At 36.2% G+C, this 27,149-nt stretch overlaps 1 protein-coding gene across 13 annotated transcripts in view; it reads right to left on the bottom strand.

Annotated features, from left to right (window-relative positions):
• Positions 1 to 27,149, bottom strand: part of KMT2C (lysine methyltransferase 2C) — a 198,587-nt gene that overhangs the window by 93,082 nt on the left and 78,356 nt on the right. For all 13 annotated transcript variants that reach the window (XM_056334255.1, XM_056334251.1, XM_056334252.1 and 10 more), the window contains 2 exons: positions 25,385 to 25,524; positions 23,657 to 23,766 (listed from right to left, as the gene is read on the bottom strand). In XM_056334255.1, the coding sequence (XP_056190230.1) occupies positions 23,657 to 23,766; positions 25,385 to 25,524 (250 nt within the window). The remainder of the gene's footprint in view (positions 1 to 23,656; positions 23,767 to 25,384; positions 25,525 to 27,149) is intronic.

The raw sequence follows: 27,149 nt of genomic DNA, 5'->3' as shown, positions 1-27,149 counted from the left end.
CAAAAAAGCATTTTTTCTTCTATATGTTACCTAACTTGAGCTGTGCCTTCAGTAAAGAGGCTTGGAGACTTGAGTAATAAAGGCAGACCACACTACACTGTCAATAGATTATAACTAAAACCCACATAGCTCTGTAAGCTCTAATGTAAAACTGTAGACACTGTAATCAGAAATGCAAATGGAAATGAAATACCATGCATGTTCTACCGAAAATCTTACTGACATTATACAATTCTCTCTGGGATGAGAATGCATTATATAACCTAGCGCTTTCTACTTATCGCTCCTTTCAAGGATACACAAATGTCACCACCAAACTTCAAGAAGTCATAAATAAGCATTATTATTATTAGAGACCATAGTCACATTTGTAAAGAAATAATTTCTCAGGAAGAACTACCCAACAACCCTCCAGTTCTCTAGCCAAGAGGGAAAAGATTCCATCAGTCTGCTTGTAAAATATCACCCACACCTTTCTGATTCAGTTAATCAGTTTCTTTTCTTTCTTGGATTCATTACAGTCCCTGAAGCACTGTAACATGCTTTTGCACTTTTTCACCAAGGCAACGATACTTTTTAAGGCTAGAGCACAGCACCATAAGATTTAGAGTAAACTTAAGAAAAAACAGGTCAGTGGCTCCCAGGAAGGCATAAGCAACAACTGAGCTCGGGGACTCTCATTTTTCATAACAAAAACATAATGCTAACACTGGCATGTTTGATACTAGCTCAAGTGTCAAGTAACATCCGAATATGAACAGAAACCAAACCAAAGAAAAGTTACATACTGCATCTGCTTAATTCTTAGAATACAGGCAATATTTATTATTGTAATTCTTCTCTGTTTCAAAGCCTGGCATAAAATTAGGCATGAAATAGCGCTACTACAATTCCACAGATATCAAAACCAGCTCATATGAAAATACAAACCACAAAGCTGCCTGTGTTAACAGCTATATTGATATTCTTAAAACCATATGAAATTGATGTCTTCAGCAAAATATCTGCCTGCACCACCACTTATGGACAAGAGAAAGAAAAAAATATTAGTTTATGCTAAACACAATGGCAACATAAAAAGATAAAATGCTTTGGCACAGCAATGAAAGCAGGTCACTAAGGATAGCTACTGCAATGTTTCTGTGCTAGTCCAGTCTTCAGAACTGCACATCATCTCACCTCTGCCCATGACTCCAACGCCCACCAACAGTATGGAAAAGATGTATTTTGTTACTTTACTAGCCAAAATGCAGAGGCGAGGAGGGGGACAAGGTAAGCAAACAATAACAGAGTTCCTGAAGCAGGTGAAGAAGGTAGCAATAGTCATTACATTTCAGGACTGCCAAGAAAACTGAAGTGATGCCAGAAATGACATATTCAGTAAATACTCGCTGAAGATGCTGTAAAAGGTAAATCCTGAACTTTGATGTGAAATCATGAAAATATAGCTCAAAGCCTCCAACTTCATGAACTGCAGCTGCACATTAAACATCATACAACCCAGAAACTATTTTTTGCTATTGAGAAAGCCCCAGTTATAGCTAAAGCCCAATTCTTGCAGCCCACACATTTTTCAAAGATACTACTCAGTAAAAACCAGTAGGAACCGGAACTTGAGAAGAGCTAAGGTCCAAAACATGTCCCTCAAAAAAGTATTCAACAGACACTTTGTTGGATCCCATAATTAACCCTTAAGAATTACCTAACTGGTAAAGAAAATTATAGAAGAACTGCAAGCACTCAAAGAATCTAACATTTACTAAAAGCTGGGAATAATGGATTAAATAGCAACATAAAAGGCATTTTTAAACAACACACCCGTTTTTCAAAATCACCAGTCAACAATGGTACATAACAAATGCAAAATGAAGAATATATCTGTTCCCAAATGCTGTGTGACTAAATGATGAAATTATTAGAAATGAGTAAACTACAGGATTACTGCAAAGCCTTGAAAAATGTTGATATTGATTTAAGCAGCCATGTAAAGATGCTGGAAGAAAAATGGAAGCCCAAATTACACGTAACTGAACCCTTTAAACCCATCTGCTAAACTGCACTGGCAATGAAAAAGATTTGGCTCCAAGTGTGTGTAAAGCGCACACTTTAAAAACAATGTGGTATATATCATCTGAAGCAAATAAAAAGCATAGAATATCAACACTTGCTGAATTTATAAGAGTGATAAAGCAGTCTGAAGAAACAAATGCCCAAAGGGATTTTTTTGGCAACAGCTGCTGATGAGAAGAGTTACTTTTCCAGGATTAGAAGCCAACACTCTCTGAAACCAGGCCACTTGACCCCAGAAGAACAAGTATGGAGCTATTACAATTAACTGACCTTTGCAAAGACAGCAAAAGTATATTAATTTAAGAAAAAAAAAAACAACTAAATTAAAAGCTTTGCTAAATAAACTCAGTAACAAATATTACTTTACTACGCTATTGCTAAACTATGGGATCAGGACAGTAGGATGCAGAAGGAAGGAATAAATCATATTGCACACGAAATGCAAGTGCCTTTACCACATTGTATGAGGACAGTAACAGAGTACAGAGTGTCTAATTTCATTAGCATGAGCACAAAATAAGGCATCATGTGAAGGGATGGAAGCTGAATCCAAGTATTCAAGGGACAGGTACAGGAAAATGGTAAGCTGTCAAAGCAAGCCAAACACTGTCTTGTTCATGGATCAAATAATGTTACAATCCTGTTCTACAAGAACAAAACTTTACAAGGTGTCAGAAAGCTACAGAGATAGTTCATTACTTATTCATAGTATATTCAATAAAATAAATGTCGCTAAAGCAGAGTCAGCAGACTATTTTCCTACTCACAAAGTCCTTCATTGGTTACCAGCTGTTTTCTCCAGCAAGCTCCTACTGCACTTATTCACAGAAAGAAAGCTCCGATCCAATCCATACTTCTGCTACTTTTTACTATTTTAATTCCCATCATTTAAAACTGTCCACACCTCCTTTTACTTGGTCCTTTTTACCTTTTTCTTTTAGATCTAATTTTTTCATGCAAACAGAAAAGGATCTCATTTTAAAAGCAAACAGCTACACAATCTAATTGAGTTTTAAAATTCCCCTTATTCACTAATCCCATTGTGTTATACAAATACAATGAAAGAGGAAGAACCAAGTGAATTAGTAGAAAACATAAGAAAACCTGATCAACCACCTCCTCGACACTGAGTAGCAGAAACAACACAGAAAATTTCTGGGAAGATAAAACCTCAAACTGGTATGCTAGAATCTTAATTCTACCAAAATAACTAAACAAAAAGGTTAGTTCTGCCTATGGCTTGGAAGCTCAGCTGAACGTCACAAATGCTACTGAGTTTAATAGAAACAGATGGCCAAACCATAAAATGGTGACAAGAGAAACAGCTTACTGTTTACATCTTTCTAACATTTCCACATTATTTTAAAAAAAATAAATTAATCAAAAGATGTATTCCAACTTCACATCAACCTTCCTGCTGTTCCATACTGAGTACTCCAAAACTCAGCGCAAGTTCAAATGAAGAAAAGATGCTTGTGTTTATGATAATGTGAGATTTTACCCAGATAGCACTAGGAACAAATCACGTCATATTTTATCATTACTTTATTGCCCTTGGAATTACTTTACAATACCACTGTCTCAGCAATGGGACAAGTAACAATCCTTAGAAGGCAGCCATTAAAGAAATGCTCATATATGGACTTCGACTGCGGCCTGATTAGTGAAGTAAAGTTAAATGTTAGTATTAGGTATTGCAAAATGTTTTTTGAGCAAAACGACAAAAGGTTTTCATTGCTTATGAACTTAATTATCTTTTAAAAGGTCAGCCAACAAAACCTATGATAACTATAAGCAATTTTAATTTTATGGCAGTGTACCCAAAAATGCATACAAGCCATCTGTCCTTAGTTTAACGATTTAAGTAATACCTACTGAATACTGCTATCATACAAACCTGTAACCAAGGAGAACTGGACCTTAACCTCCTGTCATTAACAAGACCGCAAAAAAATTTTATATAAACAGTGGTTAATGAAATATGATCTCTGGTAGTTCTGATAATCTTAATTGATTACTCCATCAACTAGAAAAAGCTTTATCTTGCTTATAGACATTAATCACATTAGCACCTCTAATATCAAATAACTATTTTAAGTATCATAAAGCATTTGAGGGCACAATACAGTAAGGTGGCAACATAAAAAGAATTAATGGCATTTGACTGAACTACTGATTAGAAAAGGTACTAAATACCATGCATTTTCAGGATTACTGGAAATTACCTTCTAGTTTGTAAATTTTGTGTTATTCATGTCACAAATTTGGAAATTATTTACATGTGTAACAAGCCAGTCAATCAGACATCAATTATTTTCATTCCTCAATCCTTAATGCATATCAAAATTGAAGAAATTAAAATCCAGCTTTCTCTTATAGCTGCAATTTAGAACTACAATATTCTTAACAGACTGCATGTATAAAACCGTATAACAGTGGCCACTTCATGCTCTGAAGTAAACTTAGAAAACAGTAAATCACAACTGTAGAAACAAACTATCCAGCTTTACTTCTAAAAAAATCGTGGACAACCAGAAGAGATGCAATTAGGCCAAGCTCAACACATGACTAAGGAAGACTGTCTTCTAATGCAGAATTCTTGACTAGATACTCCATCTGTCTATAATCTGCCCAGTTATCTATACAGGAATAAGGAACAAAGGTAAGAAGATAGAAATGGTGATGAGTAACACCACTATCAGTGACTCAACACACGTAATCAAGGCTGAAAGGAAAAGTCTCGTTAGGTGGGGAGATTTCAAACCCTCTACAAGTCACTACTTTGTTCGTCCTTCCCACCAGTTGCCTCCTTTTTTCACCTTTATAAAAAATGACAGGAAATAAACGGAGTTGATCTCAAGGCACCTAAAAATTGGGACAATAAAGCATCCGTGTTTTGCAGGGGTGTTTTTTGTATTAGTTTTGGTAAGCTAATAACCTGTAAGAGGCACGTTTGCTGAGGGAGGTAACACTTTTTATTTGAAACCTGAAATAGGTAAAGGAAAACATGCAAAACTTATGGTGCACAGATCATTCCTCATATCATCTGGGATGTTCCCAAACCCTGTGTATTCATAAGCTCCACAGAAGGGTTTGTGTGCCTTGAAGTTGTACTCTCCTCTTCATTAACATAAACTAGTAGAATAACTGCAGGTGTAGGATTTCCTCCACAGACTCTGCCTTTGCTGCTTTTTTCCACATGAGGAAAAGCATTTTTTTATTCACCTCCTCACCTTCTACAAGATTTAGGATAATGTAAATGTGTTGAGTGAGTCTAAGCTTTCCCACAGCTAACAACCAGCTATTCCCTTAATTCTCATCTACTATCCCCCATGACAAAAGGGCACACACAAGCCTGGTTAGTTAGCATGTCAACAATGAGAGGGTCAGTAATGTTTAATGTAACTTAAATTGTGATTATTAGGCTTCAGCATCAGCAACCTCAGGACAAACAAGGCAAGAACACAAATCATCAGCTTTGGTTTAAGGCTGCTTTTTGGCAGACTCAGAAAACAGACTATTGTGCCAGTTCCACTTGATTCATGCTCAGAAGGTCTTGAGAAGTATGTGTAGACATTTCTTTTTGTTGGCAGAGCACAGTCTGAGCCACAAATTGTTGGAGGCTTGGAAAAAAAAATAATTTGGGGAAACATTGCTACATGCTTGTTGTTTAATGATCTTCTCTGGGCATCTGTTACTGGTCATTGTGGAAGACACTGGGATGAAGTAATGTTTCTGTCTAATCCAGCTCAGCTCCTATATTCCTAAGTCACATATAAGGATTCTGAAGTGGTTTAAGCATTCTACAGGTTATGCCTATGTTACAGATCCTCTGTAGCTACAGCTAGGGTGGCATAATTACATTTGCGGAGTCATTTAACAGAAGCTCGGTGAAAGGAGAATTTACTGCTGATGCGGTCACACTGCTTCCAAACGACACAAAGCTTGAGATGAGGACATCTAAACTTCAAGCTCTAAATTCTCTGTCTATATATGAGCCAAGTGTTTAAGCTCCCATTAAACTTTATAGAGACTTCGTCATTTTATGGAATTCACCTCATCACAATCCAGTTGACCAAACAGTGAGTGTCCATTTTCAGGCTCCATTGACAATACCGGCCAGTCCCCATTGCCTGTAACTGGAATTTAAACACAGCTCACAGGTAGGCATGTCCACAGGGAGGTCTATGTTTAGATGACAGTCTTGAGCTGAAGTCTACCTATACATTGACCAAAATTCTCTATTGGTAACGCAGCTATAGTCCACACCAAAGGTTTGTTAGCATAGCACCATCAATGAAGGGACATGAATGAGTACTGCTTACAAAGACCTCCATATAAAAACCGTTCTATTCATGGAAGCTTGCTGAACGATGAGAAGTTGGGCTGAAGCTTCACATAACACATGCCTAAATTATCTTAAATTCTTTTGGAATGCTTAGCCAAAACTTTCCAGCCATTTCTGAGAATAGAAAAGTCAGTAAGAAAAACATTTTGCTCAACTTAAAAACAACCTCACTCACAGGACTTGCAATTTGGCAGGAATTTTAGTGTGGGGGATGCAACTTTTGCCCTTACCCTGCAGATCTATCCAGATGTGACCGAGTTTGAGAAAACTTTTTTTTTTTTTTAACATAAAACACTTCCAAAAATTTGTCAGTGAAAAATCACAGAAAAATCTGCTCTCATTGATCATGACCAATCCTCTCCAATTTCTAGCACTGATCTGACTACATGTACCTTCTGCAAAGATTGCTTCAGTCTGACAAGGATTAAAGAGAGGAAGTCTGTAATAAATACTCCAAACCTAAGTACAATAAGTCCCTGGAATGGAAAGCAGACATCCCCAAGGCTCCTGATACTACTGTCACTTAAATCATCTGGGGAATGAGAGTATCCAGTGCACAGACAGATAAGACATACATGGGTCAAAGAGACAAAAGGGACTAACTGCACTGTGTGAATGAGTCTGATGAGACTGGGAAGAAAAACCATGGACGGGGATGGAAGCTAAAGAGGGGCAGGGTGACTTTAAGTTATTTGGCTTCAAGGGCCAAATAACTAAAAATCGGCACTAAAAATTGGGTACAGAGCTGAGGGAACTCATGGGCTAAGACACAGTAAATGGCAAAGGGACAGGTCTCAAAAGGAACCTAGGGAAATAGGAATAGAAAGGTTAAGGAGAGGGGGTGCAGGAAGAACAAGCAAGAGTGGAAGTGGCTAAAAAAATCAGCTTGAACAAGTCTGAGGCAACTGAAATTGGATGACGACTACAAGGAGGAAAAGTATGCTGTCCTCTGACTCCTAGTGCCATGTCACTATTACTTAGCCAGCTCAAAAAGCAGAGGTCTAATTTTTAGCCATAAAAGTTTTAAAACTGCAGTTTGGGATGTCTGCCTTCTCCTTTTTCCCCCCTGATGCAAGCAAGTGACATAGACAATCACAAGGCAACACACACACACAGCTAAAGGTATAAACACACACATGCACAACTATATTTATAGACACTAAACCACAAAAGGGATTGCAGATCAAACATGGATTTAGCAGATAAAATACACCTCTTAAAAGGAGTCTCTGCATTTAAAAAAACCCTGTTACTTCTAGGACTATGCTTACTTGTAGAGGCGAAAAAAGTATGTATTGAAAAAGTTGTGGGAGAAAAAAACCACTTAGTTATGGCAACTAAATGATGACCTGAAAAACAGTTCTAGTTTCAGTTCTTTCATAGAGCTCTTTTATGATATTGGGCAGGGCACTAAGTAAAATTTTTCTTAAGTTTAGTCCTTAACCTTACTTTCCCCCCTAAAAATACAGTCTTGACTTCTACATAGATAGTGAGCTCACAGCTCCAACAGAGTAAAGAAAGAACTGCAGTATCAGCGCAACTTTTAAGTAAGTCTGAGTCTTTTTGAAACTCTTTCAATTTGCCATCCAAATTAGCAGATATTTTTAAGTAAGAAAAAAAAGATAAAAATCATCCATTTCTGGGGAAAATGGAGCCTAAGATGCCTAAAAAGGCCACATAATTCTGCTGTTTGGAAAAATTTATAGGTAAGTTATTCACATGTATTATAGTAGAAACATCCTAGAAAAACTCATGCAGAAATGAGTAATTCTTTCAGCACTATTTGAATAGTCTACATGCCTGCACATTGAACAATGAAAAATGTAATACTGAAGACGTTTTTACTAAGATAGCGATGCCCATCCTATACACTGAACTAGGCACTAGCTGTTCTGCATGTGATCATATAATTGAAGACTGCATAATGAGGCATACCCACAAAGGATACTAACTGTGTGCAGACAACCTGTCTGCTGGCATGTCCTAACTTTGTGTGCTTGATTTTATAGTCTTAATAATGCATTCTTTTAACTAAGATTTTGAGTTATATTAAGTCTGTTTAATAGTTGATGTCAGCAAAAGTCACTATATATACTCAATGATACACCTAATTTACAAGGTAATAGTAGGGATGGGATGACAAGGAACTCTGGATTATGTACAGACATAAAAAAATACAAGAATTTCCTGCCTTTAATACCTTCCTCATTAGTGAGCACCTCCTTAGTATTCCTTCCTCACTGACTGCAATCAGTACCTCATTGTTCATAATTCCTATTTCCTTGCCTGTTCCTAAATTGCACTCCAAATGGCACAGTCATCGTAAACAAAATCCTGCATCTTCAGTTCACTAATTTTTGTAAATTGAGCTCAAACAAAGCAATTAGATGAAATACTTTGAAACTACCAGCTTGAAACATTAATATAATTTCTTTTGTAATAAAAACTTCACATGCTTTATCTGGCCGGGGCTTTTAGGTTTTTTTCAATTTGACTAAATTAGTCACACATATTTCTCCCATTCCTCTTCCCAAAATATGGTATCCCCAAACATTACATAATCCTTTTTATTAATTCACTAGCTACTGAAATAAACAAATAAGCCCCTTGCCTTTCCATGCTATTCCATCACTGACATTCCTTGGGCAAGCATCATAAAGTGTGACATCTTGACCCAGAATTTAAAATCCTGAAATTACTGGTCAAACATTTAGCAGGTAATTCAACTGTTGTTCTGGGGTTCAGGGAGGGGAGGATAAGAAGGGGCTGTTCATTTCATTTTGCAGCATGCTGCCTCAGTAGCTTGTGAAGAAAAAAGCTGCCAAATTTTGTAATGAATTCCACAGAACATTAAGTCTGATGCTTAGCAGAAGCCATAACTGTTAAGTAAATGATATCCTTTTGATGAATACCCTTATTTGAAAACAACATTGATTCTTCTAACCCTTTAGCAGTGTCCCAAAACAGATGTGCACAACTGCAAATTCTGTTTGCTTTCAGGTTTACGAAGTGTGATGACATTTTTACAATCATGCATGAGCCCTTTTACCCAGGAGTAAAATAAAACACAATAATTCTTCACCATCTGTTTGTTAATTTTGCATTCATTTAACTTTGCATTTTAAACTAATAATCATTTTCTTATAATATAGTTTGTTCCATTGGTAGAAATTACAGCTGTTCAATTAAAAAAAGAATTGTTTATAACAGTATACAGTTTTCCTCTAAATACTTCCATTGCTCTTAATTATAGAGATATTAGTGCCATCAAATGGAAAAAACTGCCAGGAAACAGTGTTACACTTTATATGTCACAGATTCCCTTAGTAAACGTACATATTTACTTCTGTTCCAACACCAATTCCCACCTGGTCTCTTTCACATTAAAATTCCTTTTCTCCACTACAAGATTCTGTGTGGTTTTTAATGTTTCTATGTATAACAGGCCTCTTACACTCTTGAAGGATTAAGACACAAAGAATCAGAGGAAGCTTCCGTTTCATAAGTAGCACACAGTCAAACAAAGCACAGTCCCATTTCTTCATAATGCTTTTCCTTAATCTCCAATGACAGGCCAAGGAGGTTTTGGTATTTTTCTTCTTATCTGGTTATAGCTAAACTAGGACTAGAATAACATCCTAAAAGCTTTTTCTCACAACGTTTACAGTAAAATGCGGAAATCACGCTTCTTTATCAAAAGTAAAACCGCAGTGAAATAACATGAATAATACATCAAAACTATCAAAGAGGAAATAATTTGGGTCAACCAACGACATGGGCCTGGAGAAAGAGCAAGAGCCAGTCTGAGATTCTGAGAGTCGTATTTTGGATTCTGTGTTACACTTTGGACAGCGCATTTTCCTGCTGCTCCACATGGACCAGGCTGTAAGTCCACAGAGAGGTTACAAGTCCTAACCATAGACTGCCCACATGCTAACACAGTGGAAAGTCTACTTCACTGTGGTTCCTAGGCTAAATAATCACAATAATCTAAAAACTCTTCAAGAGACACAGGCTGCTCAGCTAATTCACGTAAGCGGACCAGTTGTATTAGGGAGACTGTTCAGATGGTTAAACCAACCAAGAGTCAATCATTGTTTTCTAAAACCAATTGTATCTGATGGCATAGAAATCTTAGCATCAGATGATCATCCTAATTCTGTGGTAGCGTTAAGATCACAGTGCTGTCACAGTACTAGGACGAATACCCTACTAAAAATACCCATAAGGCAAGAGATGGTTTACCACAAAATAGATTTATTTTATTAAAGGAGTTCAGCGAAGGCTGAAAAACACCAGACTGGTGCATAAGACTAAACACTGCACTCACCTACAGGAATGAACTTCCAGAAGTACCAAATACAACAGCCTCCCATAAAATCAAGAATGGAAGTACGACCATACGTTTCTGTGATGCTCAGCTTCTAGTCTTACCAGAATCAGGAGTATTCTGACCTTTTAGTTTCTCAGATGAGTGAGCATTGCTGCCAGGTCTGACCTTTACCAGGGGATTTATCCATCACAATATTTTTACGTCTGACGGAAAGCAAACATTCTGGAGGTGCCCAAGGCACATTCTGATGTGATGGATGTGTAATAGCAACAGTCTTCCCAAAAATCCACCATCTATTTCAAGTTATTCCCATTAAAAAAACCTCATTTGGTATGACATCTGGAAAACCTGAAACTCTTACCTATTCAAACGTATCAAAGCCATTTACATTTTGGAAAATAGCGTTTTCCTCACAAAGCCCAAAGAACGATGATAGCAACAGAACTGTCCTTTTGTATTATTTCTCTCAAACTCTCTATTTGCTTTCAAAGGTTTATGATTTGTCAACACATCTCCCTGGAAATACCATACAAATAACACCTAATATTGCCATAACAACCTGCAGTAATTGATGGGGAAAAAAATAGCGGTATTTGCTTGGAAATTTGACAACAGCTTATTTAGATCCAGAGTCACTATTTATTCTGCAGAATCCACCACTCTTCTCAGTTCATTACAAGGCAATTTCATACAGCAGCAGAGTGGGGGAAAATTCTTTAAACAGAAGGGAATATTATTTTATGAATTAAAAATTGGAAGTGAGAATGCTAGAACTGTCTAGATTGCACCTTGAATACATGTCTTCTCATCGTATCTGAAGTGAGACCATGTCACTGCAATATATTTAGAGTGTATCAAGTTGTTTTACCAATGTTGGATGCTCCAGGAAGCAAATATGTATTTATTTATTTATTTCATAACAGCTGCTTTCCCTCCCTGATGTACTGAAGAGGCACATGGCATCTTTGAAGGAATATATTAATATCACTGAAGAAAAAACACACTGTTAAAAAAGCTTATAGGAAGCACTGATTTGTGAACATGCCACTTCATCAGTTCTTCAATTAATATAATTAAATAGGATTGTTATTATTAATATTATTCCTGACTATGATTCATGGTACAAGTTCGTTACTGGCAGAAGACCTACCATTATCTGTCTGCTTTTCATTCCCAGGTCAGATCTGAGGAATGGAGAGGACAATTACATAAATGAAAATTAACAATATTAGTTCTTTCACATAAAGAGATGACTGTCAATAGTAGCCTAGATCATTAGAAAAAAATACCTTTAGTATAAGTAATGTCTGTATTTATTACCAAGTGTTAGGCACTCACACATGAAGGGCAGTTGGTCCACATTTATGGAGATTCATTAAGATGTCTCTCTCATGCGTGATTTGTTCCATGTTATTAAAAAAAAAACACTCAAGGACACCTGTGCATTAATGGCACTACTTCATACTGATGCCTGCAATATTTATGCTCAATCTGTAACTCTGGGACAGAACTTACACTAATGGAAGTCAGTAACAAAATCTTTAGGGAGTTCAAAACTATTTTTTGCTAATGGTTTGATTTTGCAAGCTGCTGAGTACACTAATCTCAGAAGTAGTTTTTAGGCTACTGCTTAAAAGCAAACTGATGCCAACAGACTAATATGAGTACACCCGAGTTTTAAATTATAATATGCTTGTATGATTTTTTTTTTGAGGATGGGTGAAAACCCCAAATGAAAATCCATAATGTAATTTATATTAGCAAGAAAAATATTACTCAGACTCTTTTTGATTGGAATAATCAAAACCACTTTAGAACTCTAATTTCATTAAAGAACCTCAACTTTAAAGTTCTCATTCAAAAAAAAAAAAAAAAAAAAAAGCACATGATGCTTAAATGAAATACTGTTTAAAAGGGAAACTGCTACAAACTCAAGACTAGCCAACTGTCTAACGCTAACCAAACAACGCTACATCTCAGCTGCTACACCTAGAACTTGTCCCGTAGGGGCATCTTTTCCTTTTATTGTTGTGCTGTCTATTACAGAGAAAGCTTCTGAAGGCAAGGAAGATGCATTTTTATTTCTGTAATGCTCAAAGCGTAATGAGAACCCACCCTTGACTAAAAGTAATCAATATTAACTACAAAAGTCTGATTAGTCCTTTTTCATAAATGTAACCAACACATAAAGGCAAAATTAGACCCTTAAGCACCAACATAAAAAAACCCACAACAGACTGATCCACATTAGTTATGGAAAAAACTAAATATAAAATATATAAATAAGAAGCAGCCACGAGTGAGGTAGTAGTAAGGTAGAAAATGAAGGTTGCATTCAAATACCTACAAAAGTGAGGAGCGACAGGTGGTACTGCTAATTCTTCCTTGTGTAAGTTTCTGTGGGCTTACTGTTTAGCATGCTCATTAAAAGATGGGTACTGTTTCCTGCCTTTTTTTAATACATACATAGAACTCCAGTCTTCTTACATGCTGAATGGGATAAAAATTTGAAAGTATTTTCATGATGTTTAAAAGAACGTTTTATGTATTTCCTTGTTCCACATTTAAAATCTGGGGGCACTGTATTGTCATTTTCTTTCTTTTGTAGACCTTGAAGGATTATGCTACTGCTGCTGAGCATAGAAAGACAGGAGAAAGGGAGAGCCCAAGTATCCGTATTCTCATATTCTACGACAAAGCACCAAAATGGGTCAGTCCCACCAGCAAACCGAAGCACTAGCTGAGGGAAAAGGTACCATCCTGATCTAAGAGACAGTGCTATTTTCCTTTAGAGGGCTTTCTTCGCTTTTCAGAGATCAGGTTCTCCCTGGTTTTTAACGCATAAGCTCCCAATACAGCTTGGTATAGACAGATTTTAAAATCTTGAAACAAAATGCCCAACAACAGAGTGCCACCTCAACGTGAACCAGTATGTCACTGCCTTAATGCTTAGAGGTGCATTTAAGAAAGACACCCGGGGTAGGGGGGTGGTGTGGTGGGGGGAGGAAGAGAAAAAAGAATACAGAGGATTTCTTTGGGTGTATTATGAAAAAAGTGTTTTCTACTCAAGTCATGCAAAAAGGAAGAAAAGGTCTTTGTGAAACACAGTTCAACAGTTTGGAACACACACTGCACAATTTCACTTCAGAGCTTTCAGTAAATTATTTCAGTGAATGTTACTGAATAAAGGAAACCTGCACTGGAAATTCCTTCAGGAACATAGGCCCTTTCATGTTTCTCAGCTAGGCTTTTCGGCTTTCATTTCTGGGCTATTGCTGCTTCTCTCTCAGTCTCTTTCTGTGCCCCTAGTCCATTCTGTCTGCTTCCTACACCTCACAGACTGCCCTTAGCATCTGCAATGCCTATCGTCTATTCAGCATCAAAACCTCCTCAGAAATGTCTTTGTAGCAACAATCTCTCTCCCCCGATTCTAGTACCCACCTATTCGACATCTGGAGTTCAAGAAAGGTGCATTTTTCAAAGCATTCATCTTGAAAAAACCTACAGCCTGAAAACTCTAAGGCTGACTCTGCTTTTCGACTTCAGTGCCAAGGGAGCACTCAGAGGGTGAGCTCCCACAGAACAGCCTCCTGGCACCGCAGCAGGAAGCCAGCAGCACCGCTGCAGTGGGAGAGAAAAAGGAATAGGTGAGGCTGAAAAATCAGAATGCTTCCCTTTAGATGAAGCCATACAAACCAACTTAAGGGAAGTTGTCTTATGCTGCCGAAGTAACCCATCTTTTCCCTCCTCATTTGCTACTGTGTTCCAGAAATACAGTTGTTATGAGAAAGATCATTTAAGTAGATTCACCTGCCAGAAATGACATTGCGCTTCTGTTCAGCTCAGCAAAATTGCAGATGAAACTGGGCAATGTCAGAAAAATGGTATTCATGCACCAGAAAAAACCTGATGGTTTATGGAAAGTACTCTCACTGAATAAAGTTTATTCCTTAAACCTAAAATGTATATATTAGAATACATGCACTAGCCATTGCCCCTTTACAACAGCTGGCAGGGGTTAATCTCTAGCACTTTTATTTCTTATGGACCAAAGAAGGAACAAGACACAGTTTCACTCTAAACAGCGAGTTACAATGTGCACTGTCAATACTACTTGCTATGCAGACAAATGCACAGCATTTTTTTCAAATACTTGGAAACAAAAAGGTAGGGATACAAACAGTTGTTATGTCATGGAAGGCTCAGGACAAAGCAAATCAAAAGAAAAATCTCAAAAAAAAAATATAAAAACTAGTTTAAAAATGTACTACTTTTCTTGTGCTTCATCTGAGAAGACATGCTCCTCCTGTGGAGGAACTGTGGTTCATAAATGAATGCTTCCCTTCCTCTTGTAAATAGAATCAACATGTTGAAGATGATACAAAACCTAACTATATCTAAATTGGTCTCACATTATCATGTGCTCCTTTTTCTAATCAACAGGTCAGAATCATGATGGTAACAGGTTATGAAGCAAAGAACTACTATAAAGACTGAAAAGTTACATCAAAATATTTGCATTTGTTAAGAACCAAACTCCAAAAACAGGTACCCAGAAAAACTCTAAACCAAACGCTTTGCCAACATTTGGAACATTGATACTCTACTGTGCATTAGCACATAAACAGGAAAGTGTGTTTTATGTCTCTAAAGAAAGGAACATTTTCTGTTTCTTGAGATGCTAATTAAAAGAAAGGGCTAAGCTGGGAATGTCATAAATAAATGTGAAATAAATATTTCTTCACATTTATCATAGACTTTTCCACTCATAAAAATTCCAAAGACCTTAACACACTGAAGCACAGTACTAGCTTTACTGGAAAGTTAACAATAAATCTGTTATAATAAATATGTTAAGTAATAGAAAAATAAGTAAAAATTATGTACTACTTTAAAATTAAATTTTGGGTAGGCACAAAGTCAGATAACCTGATAATTACCAGATTATTTTAGAAACAAATTTTTAATTAAAAACTTCTTCACTTTAATATTGTATCTTTTTATCCCCCTATTTTTTTCACTAGCTGATTGACTTGAAAAGTTACTTACTGATAACAGCACATCTCAGACAGTAGAAATCTAAAATATTAATCCATCTAACAACTGGTGAGGGAAGAAAAAACAGGTCAGCTAACCACTCTACAAACCTCAATTAGACTAACACAACACTTACAAAACAAATACAGCAACGTACACAGACTTACTCAAGGATCAAAGTATTCACGATTGAGCAACAATTACATCAGAAACACCAGAAAAATAAATAGAAGCTTTCTTTCTCAATAAATGGACAGTTCAAAATTAAAATCTTTTTCTATTTCTTTCACCAAAAGAGTTTAGACTTTACATTAGCCACATTTCTTCCACATTGCTACTGCCTCTCACTTCATGATCACACTATTCAGACATTTCGAATTTTTAAATACTTCACTGAAGATCCACATCCAAGAGTGGAATCTAATTAGATACTAAGGTATCCATACTTTACCTGCCAAAACAATTACAAAAACATATCAGAAGCAGAGAAGTGTGAAGTTCTTGATTCACATTTACTCAGTTTAAACTATTATTTTATTTTCTTAAATACCAGCAGGGATATAGAAAAATTTATTTTATTTTGTACTAGAAAATATGGTCTATGTGGCAACTGGGCAAAATGTCCTTTGAAAGCCAAGTCCTAAACTATAGTTTTAAAGGTGGTGTGTTGTGATAGGGAATGAAATTCTTTATCTGTAAGAACCGTAATTTAGTTTTTTCTGTCCCGCAGTTCACTGCAGAAGAAAAAACAATGCACAAAATCCCACTGAATAATTTGAAATGAAAAAAATCATAAAAATTCAAGAAAAGTGACTGTACGGTTAAAAACAACTCCTAGGCAAAAACCTAGGGCTTTTTTTAGATTTGGTGATTTTGGTTTTTTTTTTCGTGGCATATATTAAATTAGCTTTATTTACTTTGGCTCCTAGAATCAGATTATAGGTGAGAAGAAATCAGCAAAGAGTGAATTTTTCAATAATCCTAGCAATTTCAAATGTCAACCTTCTTCCTTCCTCTTACCTGCTTGTTCTCACTTCTTCCCTATGCCTGATTCCTCTATTTTTGTTCTTCAAATCAGCTGCTACAGGACAGTGACTTCAAATGAACAAAAGTACCTCAACGGTAAAGCTTAGTTTGGTTCAAATGAAAGAATACTTTAATCATTGTTCACATGACAATGTTAATGAGAATTAAGTTGTAAACCTTACTAAGCAGGCTGATATAATTTATAGTGTACAAAGGTGTTCCAGAAGAATTACACGCAGTAAACCAAAACCAACTATGATAATTTTAAAACACTGCGTCTGCTTTGCAAAATTTGGAAAAAACAATTATAAAATAACTGACATTGTGGTTTTTGATGTCATTAACAAGCTGTAATACAGTCTGACCCAGGTTCTCCAAGACACAAATGATCTGGCTTTAGGTGACCAAAATCCAAACCATTCTGGAACAGAGTAATTCACGGAAGTGTTAAAATGTTACCAAAGCTGTACCCAAAGTCACTATGTTTTTCCTTGAAGTGCAAAGCTTGTCATCATCGGCAGCGAAACAGCTACATCTCTTTAGTGAAACTCCAAAATAACAAGAGGGGTTATTAACGAAAAACTGAAATACCTCATGACCCCCACTGCTGGACTGTTACAGTATTTCTAAAACATACCAGGAACTGAATTAAACTACTAAACTGACCAAAATTGTATGGAAGTGTCTTCTTGATGAGACATGTCACTATTCTTCTAGTCTTTCTCTAGCACTTTCTGTGCTGAGTTCCTTGGAGACAGCAACCCATAAAAGGTAGAGATGTTATTTCGGAAGAGTACTTCCTGCAGTACATCCTCAACTGCAAGACAAAAGCAACTATGGGGGGAAAAACTTGGTAAGACAAAAATTAGAAGCTACTGCAATAGAGCAGCCAGGTAGTCAATCCCAAGCTGCAGTGAAGGAGACTAAGAGAAGCCAAATGGCTCATGCATGCAAAAGGGCCATGAAAAAGAGTTGGGAGAGAAAATTCTGAATACCATATCATTTACTATCACATTTCAAAGCTTCTCCTTGAAAAATGGGCAAATACAGAGAACCCTGCCCAGAAACAGTATAAAATATGATAGATGACATTCTTTATGCATTTTCCCCTGGCTTCAAGAATTATTAGGTCTTCCAATAATGAAAAAGCAAGAAGGGAGCCTTTAGAGCATCAAGGAACTGCAAATCCCGCAATCGTATCTCAAAAAAAAAGACATTACTACATGTTCCGTTCAGCTAGGTTGAGACATATATGAAGCCAACACCATTCCTATCTTCAGGATTCCTTCATTTAAACCATTTTTCACTCACAGTTTTTATGTTGATAAAAAGTTAAACTAGCTGAAAAAATTGCTATGGCTAAATGGGCACCATTTTCCACAGCGTATGAAGTTAATAGTACATTAAGATGTTGACGCTTACTTTTACATATGAGGAACAACAAAAGGAAATATCCATTTAGCCAAATCAATTTTCAACATAAAACAGCACAAGTAAACATACACATCAACAAAAATACAGGCAAGTCTCAACAAGAGGAGAAGTATACTGAGGCTAAGGTGAGAACATACATTCAAAATACAGGCAAACACTTTAAAAAAAATTATAAACGTTTAAACGGTCCCCAACTTTCCCCTGAATTTATTTGTTTACGGTCTATCTTGTAAGCAGCATGCTAGAATCAAGTCTTGAGTAAAGAATTAAAAACAATAGATGGAAAGGGCTTTAAGAAACAGTTCAAGTGAGGTATTTAATATGCAAGCCTTGTAACATTGCCCCAGCTTGGAAGCATCTACAAACAGCGCAATCTCCTGCCTCTGGTGACAGAATTCAAGGGAAGCTGCCTTAAAAAATGTTTTCAAGATTGCGTTACCATGTGAAAAGGGCTTGCAGGAGAGAGCAGTGTCAAAACAGCAGATCATTCTGAGTCTGGAACAAGGTAAGATACTATTGATTAGCTTGCCTTCATGTGAAGCAACAACTCCTACAGTTCTCAGCAATGATAACATGCCAAACACAGCCTGCAGAAACCCAGCAGGAGCGGAAAACAGCTGTCTTGTACTGAGAGAAGATACTGTCCTGATTAAATGAAAAAAAAAATTGATGGGTGGGAGATGACAGTGATTTTTCAGCTGTCTGGCTCCAAGAGTCTTGGTCCTGAAGAAACACTTGACTATTACTGGAAAAAATTAAAGCTGTGAAGTAGATAAATATGCAAAGAGCTATACAGAATTTCAAAGCAAACAGAAATACACATTTTATAAAATGAAAACAGAGTAATATAGTATTTTGGAATGACTGCTTTAGACATTTCATCACTATCATGTTTTCTCTATTCAGTCTTTAAGTAGATAGGATCCTCCTCCTTTGTTTCCACCAATACTGTTTTCTTTGACTTTAGTGTCCTTGAGAAATTCTTCTAGACTTGTAAACTGTTTTCTGCATCTTATCACAAAAGAAACCTTGCTGGAAAAGTCACCATTGCATTCCTTTTTGGGCACAATTTGTTCAAAAGTGGTTCAGACACATTATCTACTGAGTTTTCCTTAAACTCAATTCTTGAATTGAGCTACTTACAATTGGTGTAACAAAGCAGCACATCTTATTTGGGATTTTGTAGCATACAGAAGAGCTATGGCTAGACAATGTAAGGCAGACAAATAGTAAACTTTATTATTTTCTCAGCTGATCATAGACAAACAGCCACCTACTCAGTATATGTAGAATAAACAAGGAAATTATAAAGCAGTATTTAAAAATACCTGAACATATTTCAGAAACCACTTTTGCTAACAGCTGAGCAGATGCAAGCTCTCAAGGCCTCCATTTTTAATGGTAATGTCAGTAAGTTCACACTTCCAAACATCAAAAACCAGCACAGTTACTGACTGTAAAACTTAAAACATAAGACTGAAACTAGAAATACAAGCAAAAGCAGAAAAACTCTGCTTGCCCACATTTTTTTTTCTTTTCAGCAAAAACTCTGATTTCTCTTCACTTTCCTTTGCTAGGTTTATCTTACAAAGTCTCCATTTTATACTGTCTTTGCATCTTACCACAAATATCTGTGGAAACACCTTACTGATAAAAGTATAGCTTCATAAAGCTGACAATATGACAGCTTCTTTACTATGGTAATTTTTATGTATTGAGCAGAGCACTTAAAAAGTATAAGAAAATTTAGTTAAGTTTTGGATCAAGCAAATCACTGGAAGTTTTCTCTCCCCCTGTCTATATTCCAAAGAGCTGTTTACTTTCAGAACTTGAAACAAAATCAATCCAAAATCCCATGAAAACTTATTAAAGTAGTGGCAGAAGGAACTGCCGTGTCTGGGTGCTCAGGCTCTTTAACTTACATATTAGACAAGCTCCAGAGATGATATGCAAATTCTTAAAGAGTCATCTTGAGAAAAGTTCTAATACTATGCTTGTCACCTGCATCACCAGTTCTTCCTTGTGACTTTTAAAACTTAGAACAGCGGTTCTGAGAAAATCCATGGCTCTTCATTTGCTGACATAAGCGAGGTAAGCAAGACAAGCAGTGAGATTAAATGAGTCACCTACACCACTCGTAAGGGCTAGAGCACATCTACTACCATAAACTTAACTGTATATTCCAGCTTTTATTTATCAGTTGTTTTAAAACAACATGATGCACAAGATTTCAAGTATCTCACATATCCAGAGGTATGTGTGTGCACTCATTAATACTAATGAGAGGCAAACCCAAGACTTTGAAAGAAAGTCAAAGAACCTACCTATGTCTAGACACAAATACATGTAAGAAACAGGTCAGATGTCTTTGCTATGCCCTCAAAACTAATGAATCAAAAGAAAGAATTGAAGAGGAAAGACATGCTAAGCAGGGCATTTTGTGAAACATGCATAGATACAGAGACCTCTATAGTACTGTATTTTAAAGCTTTAGCAAACACATGCCAAGAGGAAAACCAAAATGAATTAACACACATACTTCAGAATAAGTCAATGAAACACATCCACACAAGCTTTACTAATGCAATCACAAGTTCAGTGAAGCCAAATGGACATCTCAACTGGTAAACAGAATAATAAGAAACACTGTCATATCCAGTTAGATTTGCAAACAATAGGCAGTTGAACTAATGAGAAACATGAATGTAACTTACAAAATAAAGAGATACTCAAGGTAAGAACAGCCCTAAAACATTCACCACAAATTAAAAGACCTAAACCAATGGACTATACTATCAAGAAGAAGTTTGTTACAAGTATAAAATTAATCTGTACATCAACATAAAGAAAAGAATATGTACTTTCCCAGCTAAAGAAAGATGTCAATGCTGCAGACCACATCATAAAATCATGTCATGCCAGAGGGACTTCTAAGAAGTCAGAAGTCCCCAACCAACCAAACAACAACAACAAAACCCAAAGCAAATTTGGTGGCAAGTAGAGGAAATAGCATGCAGCTTGTTTTTATTTAAACTATTTTTCTGTATGACCTGAGCACTTACTTGCATCTGCATTGCCAACAGTATTCAGAAAATTTAAATAGAAACTTTACTTTTAAAATGCAGTTAACATCACATTAGAAAGAAGCCCAAAAGCAAATCACAAGCAGCCATAAACACAAAAACATACATTAAATTAATTTCTATACCTTTCATTCAAAACTTTTAAATATATCTGGTGCAAAGAAAATTCCTTCCCTTAAGCTCTTCCACCGTTACATAGGATAACCAGCACCTTACACTCTTCTGTGCCTTCTTTAGCTTAGTGACAAGTCAAAAAACCAGTGGAAAAATTATTACCAAGCACGACAGCCTGGACACAAGCAAACACAGGACTACCTGGGCTCCAAATCAGTTATATACAAACTAACTGAGCAACCCCCACGCTGCTACCCCACAGTCAGGAACAGAGAAGTACAACAGAAGAGTTTGCTCCTTATTTCTTGAAAAAAAACCTAAAAGCAAAAAACTCCCTGGTGTGATCATCACGTTTAGTCTAGCTGTTCCTCTAGCATCCATCACAGCTGTGCTTTTACTCTGCTCTCCCTGGGGATGTCACAAGAAGGATAAAAGAGAATAACCAAACCAACATCATTCTTTGCTGGCTGACTGCTGTATTACAGCAAAGAAAGTTTCTCAATGGTTTCAGCAAAGACAGAACAGAAAATAGGCAGAACAGCACTCAATTCAAATGTCTCTCATCTCTCTGCATTGCACTGAAACATGTGCAATAGGGGTATCTAAAAATTATTTGCAGAATTTGAAAAGATTAGTAGAGAAGCACATGAAAAGACAGGATTGAAATGGAAACTATCACACCAGAGAGATGTGGCATTGTTCAAGAATTCTTATTTAAATATTTACATTATAAATATCTACACAAAACTTAAAATGTACTGATGACATGAAGGTGAGACACCACCACCCTGGCACAGGGGAGGAGCAAGGTACCATACAGAAAGAAAAAGAACTGCAATAATGGAAACAGAATGAAATTCAATACAGCAAACTACACGCTTGAACACAGCAGCAAGGATTTCTGTTAGAAAGTAGAATATTCTAATGAAAATTGCTGTAACTGGCAATGAGCTGATCACAGAATGACTACAAGCCAGCATCATCAATCAAAAACAAAGGTTTGAAAAACTTTTCAGCAGTGAGATTAAAAAAAGAAAAACACAAACAAAAAAATCACCACCAAACAAACCCCACCACTAATTTTGGATGTTCTTCCAATTATTTTTATAATATTTAATAGATAGACTAATGCAACAAATGTTTTAACAACTTTAAGCTCATCTAGAACTTAATACTGCCAGGTGCATTCATTTGAAATAGTCTTTTATTTGAAAGCAGATACACAGAAATCACATTATCCAAAGCAAAGCGTTTATTCAATATGCGTAAAACCAGAAGGTGCAAGGAAGGCTGTATTATATGGCTTGTATAGAAAGACTGATTTAAAGCAGCTTTTTAGTCTGCACAATGAAAAATTTTTACTGGTACCTTCTGCATCACTTTATTTTAATATAAGCCACGAAAAACATGAAGAATCATGTGAAAATAAGCCTAAGCATGACCGTAGGGAAAACAGCAAACATTACACAGATTTGTTGATAGCATGACTCATTAATGTAGAAAACCCTAAAATTATTAAAATAACCCACCAGACATGATTAAAACCAAAAAATATAGCTACACATGGTAAAAGCAATGTGAAATAGATCTCTTCATCACTTCAAAATGCTATCAGAATATGACACCAGGAGGAGTCCACCCTTTTCAAAGGCACCTAAATTTCCAAATATATTATCATTTCAAATTAAAACCTAAATATTTACATACATATATCCATCAATATTTAAAAGTAAGAACATATGCTTTGTGGAAATAGTAGTTTTCCCATACTAACCTACTTTTTGAAACTTGTATGAAACTTGTATGAGCTTTTTTTTTTTTTTTTTTTTTACCATATTTGAGTCAGATCATTTCAGAATGTAAACTGGCAGAATAAGTATTTCCTCTACCTAGTAGGGCATTTGCTCATTTGTACTTGGCATTTCTTTTGTCCGTATTTCACTTTGGTCAGTCAGGTAATTCCTACATTCTAGTTACCCCAGAACTAATTAATGATATATTACACGCAACTCCATAAGCCTTTTTAATAAATTGCAACAGTAGATTTTATTATGAAGACCTGTTCAAAGAAACTATTATAGATGTAAGCTCACAGATCTGTATCTGGGTATTTTTGGTCATACTTTGTATTGCATTAGTCTACTATCTTTTTTTTTCAGTCTCACCCCCTATTTTCTTACTAGCTTGAGCATTCAAGTCTTTTTTACTCACTTCTGTGCTCCCTGAGACAACAGCTTTGTCCACGTTCACTGATAGCTGCTCTTCAGTCTGGCAGACTCCCAATGACCACTCCGCACAGCGGTGATGAGCCCAGCAATGACCTAATGCATTATGAAAAGAAAAAAGCTTTGGTTGTACAACTCTGTCAAGAACTTCCTGTAAGTATGGAATTTAGTTCTAGTAGTAAATACTTGCCAGATAAAATGAATAGTCTCTCTTCCTCCTGTTTTTCTTGTTGCAACATTTAATGCCCTTATTATCATAGACGGAATATATTGCAGTTACTATCAGACACTAAGTATACTGCAATTTAATATATATATACACACATATATATATATACATATATATATATAACATGTCTTCCTCTTCATCTCAGCACATTCTGTATGTCTCTTTCTATTTTCAGATGCCCAATTATATAATCGTAACAGTGGGGTGTATATGATTCTATGACTTCATGAGTCTATATGCAATGTTTGTGTGAGACATACAGAGTTACATTTGATCTTGTTTTTCACTGTAGGTAACCTTTGTCTATGTATGTACTCTTAACTTATGATTCCCAAGGACTGGATACAGATCTGTATGCTCATGTAGAACGCACTCACATGATACTTCAGAATTCTACACGAAACTTTTAAAAGCTCAAAATACAGCATGGGCAGAAACACCATATAAACAACTGAGAAAACTGTGTCAATAGAAGAAACACATTATGGAGATATAACTGGAAATGTTTATCTACATAACAACAACAACAGCAACAACAAAAATAATCAGAATTTGCAGAATTCAACAGGCATCTCTTAAAGTTTCTAATTCAATTCTGGAAAAAGCAACATAAATGATGCATACTTCTGAAGGAATTGCGATAGCTTTATACTAGATAAGAAATGATGCTTTACATTAGCTGTTGCATCTAGGTACATGGTCAACTTAATCATTCAGCAACAAAAAAACCTCCCCCCAAAATCTCTCTAAAGGCCTGGAATGAATTGTCTACAAATAACAACAACTTAAAAAATTTAGAATGATAACCCCCCTTGCCCATCCACACATACTTTAGTATAATTATTTGAAACAAACCATTACTTTTTTTTTTTGTTTTTATTTAGACTTCAAAATTAGCTTCCACACTTACGAAAGAATGACATAATTGCACAAACAGATTTCCATTTTTGAGGCAAAACATGTGAGTGAACTATCGGCATCAAAACATTTGGACATAGATGCTTTCTGAAAAAGTAATTCATAACCGAGTAAAAAGAAAAGCTCCATTAAAATGGAAGAGAAAATGACATACCAGACAGTTTTCTGACAGATACTGGAAACATGCTAGTGTATTATGCCTCTACTATTCTAGCAATACAGCTCTTTTACACTAGGACTTGAAGAATTATATTAAGCTGTGTTCTCATTTCTTTTTCCTTTTCTTCCCAAAACAGAATCATGATACTGAAGATATTACTACCTAAACACTAGTTCTGCAGTATGACTCCAGGTATTTCCCATACAAAGCTGACAAAGATTCTGTCCAGTACTTGAGAGCAGACTATACAAATCCACTACATAACATTGGTAAAATCTACAAAAGCATCATCAAACACTTGACAAACACTAGAGCACAGAAAACCAACAACTGAAAAACTTCACTATCATTGTAGCTATTCTAGTACTACTGGATGGAAACAAAGGAGGACAGCTACATTATCTTACCTGTTGGCTCAAATAAGGCTTGAACATCAATGTCATCTGGTAAGCCAACTAAACTGAGTTCATCCCAGAATTTGACAACCTGATCGTCAGAAGCAGTTTGGGTGCTTACACTTGTACATGATGCTATACTCGATCGAGATCTGTATCAGGGAGCAGAAAAACAAACTTAGAAGTGATCACATTCTTTGTTCAATTAGCTAGATACTTGTAAATGATCCAAAACTCAGGGAAAGTGAATGTGAGCTTTTCTGAACACATAAAATATAAATCAACATTAACAAAAATATTTCATCTTCATATTTCAGCCCAACATTTTCCACAATAACAAAGTTTTCAGGTAAAGCTTCTATTCAATAGATAAAAATTAAAAAAATCTTGGTAAATATACCCCTTTTCCCAGCCTGTTCTCTCCCAATTCTTCGGGACAGATGCTTCTTTTTTTAAAGTCACTTCTGTTTGATATTAAAACTTGCCCAACCCTTGAAATGGAGAATTAGGTAATAGCAAGCAGTCTGTGTTACTCTGGGGAAGAAGAGATGTAGTAGGAAGAAAAGAGAGTGGCAAGCACCAGCTGCAGCTTTCATATGGCCCTCTCCCTGTAGTCTTAACAGCTGGTCCGAGGGACAGCACTGACTGTTATCCTCAAAGGAGACTACCACAGCCAGAGGTAAGATGCCTACATAAAATACAGCAACTATGGGGGAAGGTAGAAAAAAGACCAGGAGTGAAAAAGCTGCTTGGAAAGAAATATCTTTATTCAATGCCATCAAGATGTACAAAAAAAAAAAAAAAAAAAAAGGGGTGGGGGGTGACCTGAGGGCGAGAGGAAAGGAGTAGTGAGGAATTGAAAAGTGCAGTGATACAAAGACTACCATATTGTGCTGCCATGGGATGATGCGGTTTATAACCTTATTTATTTGTTCCCTGAATTCTGATCTCAACAAAAACCAATTAATAAAACTCAGATTACTCCACTAAGAAGCCATGACTCCCCTTCCTTTATTTCCTGCAGACCAAAACCGATCTTGGACATCTAAGGATGTGCATTAGACTTACTGGTAAAAAAGAGACATGACATGATCTCTGATCCTTCAACAGCTGGTATAAAAGGCGGTGCTGCAGTTTCTATTAAGGTTCTTGAACTTTGTTATTCTCCCCCATTAATAACTCAAACATATTTATTTGCTGTTACTTCTGAATTTCTCGAGTTGAGACAGCACAAAACCACCTCTCTTTCCTAACTTCTCTCCTGCTTATAACCTCTAAAAAAAGATGCTGATAAATGACCTACTGCCAAGAGATACATTAAGCACCAAATTTTAACCTGTGGTAAATCTGCCTTCCTGAAAACCATGCATGCTTTTACTTCAGCAATTACATTCAGAAATACATGGGGAAAAAAACCCAAACAGTTTATGGGGAGAAGAGTAACATCCCTCTTGCACCAGCCAGAAATCTTAGGAACTTGTTGATTATTACATGGTATCTTCCCTGACCTGCATCATGACAGAAGATAAAAATAAAAATAAAAAAGAACGAAAACCTGTTAACTGTGACGCTATCAGTATTTTACTTAGGTCTCCCCTTAATAAAACAGTGTTAACCCATTCTGTTAACCAAGCTGGTTCCAGAACACGGCCCACGTCCAATGGAGCCGCCTCTGACACTGAACTGCGTTTATACTCAAAACACAGGTGTTTGAAGTGATGTGAAGAAAAAAACTAAATCCTCATTGACAAGGCATTTTTATTAATATGAAAGCTTT

This window comes from Falco biarmicus, chromosome 4 (genome assembly GCF_023638135.1).
Source record: "Falco biarmicus isolate bFalBia1 chromosome 4, bFalBia1.pri, whole genome shotgun sequence".
In the NCBI taxonomy this organism is placed as follows: Eukaryota; Metazoa; Chordata; class Aves; order Falconiformes; family Falconidae; genus Falco; species Falco biarmicus.
Note: the sequence above shows the minus strand (reverse complement) of the source record. Positions and strands in the feature narration are given on the sequence as shown.